Source organism: Lutjanus erythropterus, chromosome 12 (genome assembly GCF_056507025.1).
Source record: "Lutjanus erythropterus isolate fLutEry1 chromosome 12, fLutEry1.hap2, whole genome shotgun sequence".
NCBI lineage: Eukaryota > Metazoa > Chordata > Actinopteri > Lutjaniformes > Lutjanidae > Lutjanus > Lutjanus erythropterus.
In genome coordinates this window covers 35,193,795-35,202,276 of record NC_139328.1, presented here as the reverse complement: position 1 = coordinate 35,202,276, position 8,482 = coordinate 35,193,795, and the positions used below count along the sequence as shown (strand labels likewise).

General features: G+C 39.8%; 1 protein-coding gene across 1 annotated transcript; it reads right to left on the bottom strand.

Annotated features, from left to right (window-relative positions):
• Positions 1-827: 827 nt before the first annotated feature.
• mrpl37 (mitochondrial ribosomal protein L37) lies at positions 828-8,482 on the bottom strand. Its single transcript, XM_084733068.1, has 8 exons — positions 7,969-8,482; positions 6,779-6,962; positions 4,569-4,684; positions 3,612-3,800; positions 2,850-3,004; positions 2,626-2,757; positions 2,148-2,222; positions 828-1,210 (listed from the first exon to the last, which is right to left on the bottom strand). Exons 1-8 carry the CDS (start codon positions 8,351-8,353, stop codon positions 1,133-1,135), a joined length of 1,314 nt encoding a protein of 437 aa, XP_084589194.1. The 5' UTR covers positions 8,354-8,482; the 3' UTR covers positions 828-1,132.

Sequence of the window (8,482 nt, the reverse complement as noted above, 5' to 3'; positions counted from 1 at the left end):
CCATACACAGAGGAGGTTGATAGGGTTGATCTGGGTCCAGTTAAACAGGGACTTCTGGATTCTTGTAAACTGAGTGCAAAAAATACTGAAAGGTTTTTTTTTTTTAGGCACATCAAATGTCTACAGGAAGATTTATCCTTTTACGTTCAGTCATCAGTTGGATATCTTGACATCATTAGAATATTTTAAAATTAAGTATAACAGAATAAAAAATACATACAACAAATTTAAGTCCGCTGCTCAGAGCCTTTTGTTGAACACTACTGCAATAGTTGAGTTGTTATAATTACTGATCGTAAGGCAATCATCAATTTCTGGAAGGTCTCTCAAAAATGCAAACTATTTTCACAGCACAGGTTTTGACTTGTCATAATAGGAAAAGCACAATATAACTATAGAAAGCAATTTCTGAAATAACTGCAGTGTGAATGCTGGATGCTGAAAAGCTGACACTAAACTGCACTGCTGACCTTAAATGTCTAATAATGCCAATGATGTATCAAAGATGTGGAGCATCATTAGATTTGAATGGAGTTCATCATTGAAGGATGAATGAGTAGACAGAAGTTGAAAAAAGTTGAAAAGGGATTAAGGGTACAAAATATAGTGTACACTGGGAGCTAAACTCAATTGCTTTGCACTTTACATTTGCAATTCAACTGTGTAAATGGAGCCTGTTACTGTTGCCTCTTCACAAAATAGAGTACTAGTGTTTTATAATAGCCTGAGTTATAATGATGAGTATCTGTGGGAACCTGAAAGAACTTAGAGGGATATGAGCTTGTTTATCTTCAATATGCTGATCAGCAAAGCACATAAACACACAGTTTATATTCAGAATGACAGTTTATTTTATTGCATGAGCTCTCATTGAGCAAGAACAAACAGGGATGGAGTAAGAGTGTGTTAAAATGAGTTTTATAGTTTCAGTCTGCTCTAATTATCCAAACAATGGATGATTCACAATGTGAACTAAAGGAAAGGAGGAGTTTTCTGGTAAGATACTGGTTTGGATCCCAGACACACACACAGATACAAACACACATACTTGACTGGTGACTCACTGCTCAGAGTGTGTACACACACACACACACACACACACACACACACACACGAGGTACTGCATGCTGTCCTACACAGCTCCGTGCAGGTACAGGGCCAGGAATTTGCTGAATGTCTCCGGCTTGTATCCTGCAAGACCAGCTGGTACCTAAAAGAAGTAGCAAAGCAACCAATCAGAATCACTTTTCACTGCTGCTCTTTCATTCAATTTTCTCTGTTGTAACACCGTAATTGGTAAAGACAGTATTCATTCAAATAAAAGCCACATCTCGAATAATGGCTGGGGGAGTCTTTGAAACAAACAAACGTAAACGGGGAAAAAAACAAGGGTGGATAAACTCCTGGTGGAAGTCATATTATGTGCATGCCATTCAAGCATAATGCACATTTCCATCACTTTATTTTTTATAAATTCAACAATCATGCTATTTTCAAGACATTGTTGTTCTGGATTATTAATCACGTGTTATAATCTGATTTCAGTCACTGAAGGTATTTGTGTGTTCATGTCTCTGTAGTAAAGTCCTCTTGACAAAGTAAATCTGTATTTTGTAGTATCATACAAGCGCCACAAGATGACAGTAGCTACATTTGGAGTGTTGTATTGGAACCCTGCAACTCAATGAGTTTCACACATGTTCCTGCAAATGTTTCGCAATAAAGGCCTTGTTAAGAAATGAATGGTTTCACTCCATTGAAACACTAAAGGGCTTTTAATTTGAAACATATATAGGAAGTGTTGAGTTTGTATTAACAGCACACTGCAGTAACTTTTCAAGGGTAAACGGGGACAGATCAAAACAAGGCTTCATATTAAAATATGACCAATTATACTCATCAAACAATGGGAATTAGGGGGCCTGTCTCAAATACAAGCCTGCTTCAAATAAAGGCCTGGTATGTTCTGCAAATGACATAATCACACAGATCGCACATCACACATTAAATAACAAGTAATATTAGAGTTTTTCCTCCCTGTGTTGTAAAGGCAAACACTCACTAGACCGCACTGATTTAAATGATGCAAATGGTTGTGAATTAGTTCTGAGTTACAGTTACCAACAGACAGAATGTTATAATCCTACCTTCACTTGCTTCTTCTTGATGAGTGGTCGCACTTTTGCAAAATCATAGAGCTCGACATCTTCATCCAGCCACACCTGCATGTTAGAGACAGTATTTTTTTAAAATCCAGGAGACGGCAATGAAGCAGCTAACAAGTCTTGTTTCATTACTGTATCAAAAATATTGCTAACACACTGATAGCTTCTTTGCATATGCATTTAAAGCATCTTATTCCATTCTGAGTAAAAGCATCAACCAGTAGTGAGGTGCAAAAAATATCCCAATGTTCTCATAAAGTTCTGATCTCTGTGTGACCACTGAATACTTTTTAAATATGACAGGGAGAATTTCATGTTAAAGCTAAAACTATTGAATCTTGGTCAGTCACCCGCTGACTGTAGACTTCTTTTCTATATGTTCACAGTAGTGGAGCAAGTGTCCCTTTTTTGGATTTGCAGCATATACGCTACAGCTGATAATAAAAAAATAATGAAGCACCTGGTTCTTGATGCCGTCGTCTCCTGACAGATCTGTGGTGTTGAGCTGGAAAACCAGAAACTGGAAAATTCTGCCGTTGGTCCCCACCGCCTGTACAGTTATAGGACGGTCTAATACACGCTGGGGCTCAGTCTGAGACACACACAGAGAGGGACAAGTGAATCAGCTGACACATTATGTTCACAGAGCATTTTGGTGTGTTTAATGACACCCTGTATTCTTACCCCATACTGTTGGTGTGCCCGGGCCAGAGCGTTTCCAAAAGCGAACATGAACATCTTGGATCTGAACTGTTCTGGGCGGAGCTTACAGCGAGCATCAACTCCCTCCAGGAAGTAAACTGTGTGGGCATGAGGGTAAGGGTAGCCCTCCCTGAAACCTGACAACAGAGACGCCATTTCGTCAGGCCTGAGCAGTGGACATACTGTCTCATGGAAACCTAGAGGCTGTTTACACCTGGAATTAACATGCGCCTTGGGTGATCCAATAAAAAGCAGACATCTTTAAGTACAGGTGTGAATGTACCCAAGACACATTGATGATGCATTGAGATTGACATTAACTTGCCAAGATAACTAGTAACCACAATATCCCCAGACTCCATTGAAAAATCACGCAATTTTACGAGTTGTTGAGGGCGGTGACACTTAAATAACTTCGTGAAATGTTGTCTACAACAAATTCTTTATTATTTGAGCCTTCTTATAAATTCGGCAAATGTTATACATTCAGTTATTCCTTGCAACACTGCATTTTGCAAAAAGAAATGATGTAGTAATGGTGTGTGTTTGCACATAGCACAGGGAAGTGAGTGGTTACTCATGATTGTAATGCCTGGTGTGAACTGACGTACTCAGAGCTGTCCACTTGTGATCAGATCATCCAAACCGCATGTTTATACCAGGTATGAACAGACTACTAGACACAGCAGACCACCATTAGGTCAGGATTTCTGTGACACAACAGAGGAAGGTGCGTCTCCTCACCTGTGCAGTTCACATCCTCCTTGTACACGTGGATTTTCTGCAGGTCGATGGTGGGGGAGACGGGGTAGAAGGTTTCCAGTGCGTGATCTGCCGTTTCACTCACTTCCTGTTTCCCAGAAACCTCTGGGAGAGGATCCATACAGCTGTGAAGTAAACCATTCTGACCCCTGATCTGGAACAAGTCCTCACCTGATAAAACAAAAATGGAAGTCCGTTAGAATGCATTCGCTACATTCAGATTTATTATTATTTCAGCCACAGTTGAGCTGCAATGATTAGTCAATTAATCAATTAGTCAATCAAAAGAAAATTAGTTGACAAGTATTTTGAAAATGTCAAACATTTGCTGGTCGCAGCTTCTTAAATATGAGGATTTGCTGCTTTTCTTTGTCATTTATGACAGTAAATGAAGAGTCTTTGGGTTTTGGGTTGTTGCAGATGCAGTCCTAACCCGCAGCATGAAGCAGTTTTCAAGACTGATTTTTGGCCGCGCTGTCCATCTGTCGTTCAGCCAGTTCACCACTATATTCCAGACTGAAGCGTAACAACAACTGTTGAATCACAGATTGCAGAAATTCTATACAGATGCTCATGGTTGGAATTTCTTCAGTGAAGATGTGTAGGTTTTCTGTTCTCTCTGTTTTCATTTTGTTATTCTTTACGTAATTATGATGTTATTATTATTTACTTTCTTTTTTTAGACGTTCTACATAAATTAAATTTTCTCTAACTAAATGTTTTAAGCCTTTTCTGTTAACATGTTATCCAGGAGTCTTCTTTGCCTTTGTTGGTGTATCACTACATATTGCTGCCAGCTGTTGCTCGGTGAAATAGCCTGACACCATTAGCAGGAATGTGTATTGTGCCACCCACGTGCTTCTTAGCACTAGCAGTGGTCAAAAGCACCACAGGGTACCTTTAAGTATGAGCACCAGGTAATCACAGAGGGTGTATTACCTCTATTCCATGTAGCTGCCAGTGAGTATTTCTCAGTGAGGATCCTCCTTCCTATCGCTGGATGACTGGGCTGTAGAGTTGCACACAGGTGGAGCAGGTTGAGGAGCAAAGTGTTGCTGTGGAAGGAGAGCGTGCACACACACACACACACACACACACACACACACACACACACACACACACACACACAGTGAGAGAGAGATAGAGTGATCTAACTGTATCTGTGTTGCCATCAGCTGCAGATTGTCAACTAATGTCACATTATTAGCAGAGGCGATCGCCATATTTATTGTTGTACTTTGTGTAATGTGTTGGCCAAAGTGTGACATCTAGTAGGATCCAAGTCAAATTTCCCCTTGCAGACTGATGGACAGATGGATGGACGGACAGACGGACAGCCAGCCAACCCACCTACCTACCTATATCTGCCCATGACAAAAGACCAAACTAGAGCCTGACCAAATTTTGAATTTTTGGGGCCAATAATGATATTAGGGAGTAAAAACATTCCAGTATCAATATATAGGCCATTATAGCAATTATCCCCTATAGGCTACTGTCCAAAATTAGATCAGGTCACTGAGACAGTAAACTTTCACTGGTCACTTTAATAATTAATAAGAACTATGAATTAAAAAAAATACATATATTAAACATGTTCTGTTCAAAAAAAGAAAAAGTCTTCATATTGGACAACATATACAGTAAACCAGTACTGATGTAGACACATATAACTGTGATCAGCTGACCAATATATCTGCCTGGCTCTATATAAGAGCTTCCACTGATGTACAGTTATAAACAAAAAAGTAGAGCTGCTGTTGTTTCACTCTTGTGAAGAGCACCGTGTCACTACATTGCGCCAGAGCTTGTATCGAATGAAGAATATCACGGGACTGAAAGACATCCAAAGCTTCAAATGTTACTGGTGTTGCTGGTTGTAACTGGTTTCGTGTCAGCAAAAATGCATGATATGGCAAAGAAAATCTTACTGTGATTATTTCGACAGATATTGTAATTGTGGTATGATTCACAATTAGTGGGAATGATCATTTTCACAATTTTCATTCTTACTGAAAAAAAAAAACTGTTTCAGTCATGATGATGTGACATTTGTTGAGTCTGTACAAAACAAACATATTTCTTACATCTGGAGAAGAAGATGTTTAGGTGAGGGCATCTCTGCAGCACCTCAATAGAACGCTGTTTGTCACACATTTATCTTTATCAAAAAATCTGCTGCTTCTGTGATTTGGATATCGTTCTTGTCCATATTGTGAATAATCTTGCAATTAATTGTGCAGTCTCAGTTTAAGGCACCATTTCTGAAAAAAAAAGTATATGCTGAGGGGCTGCTGTAAGTCCCACAAACCACCTGATGTCACTGTGTTTGCTGAATGTGACGCCCCGAAGCTTCAAATGTTTGTCAGCATCAATAAAAATAAAGCCCCAAAGCTTGAATCGGCTTCATCCACCCGTCACTACAAAAACGGTTCTACCCTTCTTGATAACTGGGTTCTTATCAGTCTTTTCCCCTCAGAGAGATGATTCACACTTCCTTCTTTTGTATTAAACTGAAACACACAATTCAAACACAGTCAACAGTCTTTGCAAATCTAGTTGCTTTGTTTTCCGAATGTCCTGTTACTTTCTTGCTCAAAGACATTTACTGTCAGGGCTGCACTATTTATCACAATTGCAATAAAATCAAAATATAGCCAAGTGCAAAGTGCAAGTGATGTCCTGGGATAAAAATCTTGTTCTCCAGATGAAAGAAAATATTGTATGTTTGTTTGGCACAACACTTTTGGGTCAAATTTTAATGTTACGGCTTACTGACATTACACCACACGAGCAGCATGGAGACATTCTGTGTTTTTTGTGTTCTTTTTTGACATTTTAAAACTGGTCACTGTTCACTTCAATTGTACTGGATTTGGCTGCAACGCTGTTTTCTGCTGCAGCTCCAGGAGTGTTTTGTGAACTGGAGATCTTCACCCATCCTCACATCAGCACAGAGGTCAGTAGACATTGAGTGAAATTTCATTTTGGGTGAACTATTGCTTCAATGGGATATCTTCCTGTCAATCCTGTTTTTCTATTGCTACGCAAAAAGGCAGAATTTGCTGTGGATTTTCTGAAAATTTTGAAATACAAGACATTTTTTTTTGTTGTTGTTGTTGTTTTGCCATGTTGTGGTGACACACTACCTGTACTTCTCTTTGCCTGGTCGCTCTTCCATTGTGTCCCAAAAGCGAGCATGTTTGATGGCGTTCTGCACACGTTCATCCTGATCTGGTATCTGATTGGCAGGATTCTCAGCCAGTGCGAGCAGCTGAGGCGGCAGACCAGAGATCAGCTTGGTTTTGGTCAACCACAGAGCCTGACGCACACCTGAGAGAGAGAGAGAGAGAGAGAGAGAGAGAGAGAGAGAGAGAAAATGAAATGTTTTCAAAAATTATTGGAACTCTGAGGTCACCTTTCCTCACCTGCTGGTTGGATCTATAATAGATCTAAGTTGAAAAATTCATAATAATCACAAACATACACATTAACAAAAGTTGCAATTACTGAACATTTATTATCAAACATATACCCAAGCTCATCAGCCAAAGTTAGTGCTCAGAGCTCATCCTGCACTAATTCTGTAACACCTGAAAATAATAAGAGTGTCTGACATTATCACCACCGAAAACTAAAAGGTAAATGGTATCCTTGACACTGTAAAAATATAAAATTATGTGTGAATAGAGTGCATTTCAAAAGAACACTGATGACCATTTCAGGAGAAATGATAAATGATAAAATTTTGATAGAATTTAGACATCGCACTTAATTTAGTAAGCACACTACAGTCTGTTATTCTTTCTTGTCATTGTAAATGTGGGTGAAAGTTGTTTTCATGTTTTCGGTTACACACAGTTTCACACTGACATTGACACAGTTTCAGAAAACCAAGTTGTTATAAGCAGTTTATTTCCTGTCTGACTTCCGATCGAGTTTTTCTTAAGAGCAAAAAATGATGACCAGTGATCGTTCACACCCCTGAAAACATGACTGAATACCTTTCAAGAGTCAGTGGGATGTTTTGATCAATTTGGCATACGAGCAGAAATATTCTAACCTCTTGAGTTTGAGACTAAGACGAGCAATATGAGCCTCCTTAACAGAGATGGTGCCATTCATTTATTGCAATTTCTGGTAACTAATACTTATTATTTCAGTCAGTATTTTGAGATATTTTGTTATTATATAATATATCATATTACTTTGAGATACTGAGATTACTTTGAGATACTATGTTATTTTTGACTCATTATTCTGAGAGCTGTGCTCATTCTAATGACTTCGGGAACCTTTTCTGTACGTTGAGCTTGACATGTTACTTGTATCATCCTACCTTCCAGGGCGCTGGTCCTCTGGTTAAACACATAACAAGGTTTGTCTTTGTACAGCGGCATCTTATGTGTTGGAGGAGCCTTGTAATGTCTCGGGTCCTTGTAGTCTCTCTCCCACGGTGGGTAGACAGGCTTAGCCAGACCCGGCACATAGTGCATCCTCTCCCCGTAGGTGACCATCTCCAGTCCGGGTATCTCCACTCTCTCCCTGGGTTTACGCGCAGGGGGGACTTTAGCTGTGAGACAGCGGCTGACACCGAAGTGTCTCCGGGCCTGCAGGCAGCGGGCTCCTCCATGTGCGGACAAGCGCCTCAAGTCCTTCAGGAGGACAGTTTGAGAGAACAGCGGAGCCGCTGTTTTTAAACACTGAGCCGTTTCTGGAAACATGTTATCTCCCGGCGTAGTTTCTCACTGAGTTTTACAGATTAAAACTGTTATTCTGACCTAAGTCATTGCCTGTCAGTGAGTGCCGCTACAGGACGCCGCCATCTTGGATCCTCTGACTTCTTCGGTGAC

Excerpts from the sequence above, each read along its gene's own strand:
- mrpl37 (XM_084733068.1), bottom strand. The coding sequence starts at position 8,353 with ATGTTTCCAGAAACGGCTCAGTGTTTAAAAACAGCGGCTCCGCTGTTC. Across the intron at positions 4,685-6,778 it reads CCAGGCAAAGAGAAGTACAG|CAACACTTTGCTCCTCAACC; the intron begins GTAGTGTGTCAC and ends CTCCTTCCACAG. Across the intron at positions 2,223-2,625 it reads ACGACGGCATCAAGAACCAG|GTGTGGCTGGATGAAGATGT; the intron begins GTGCTTCATTAT and ends TCTAACATGCAG.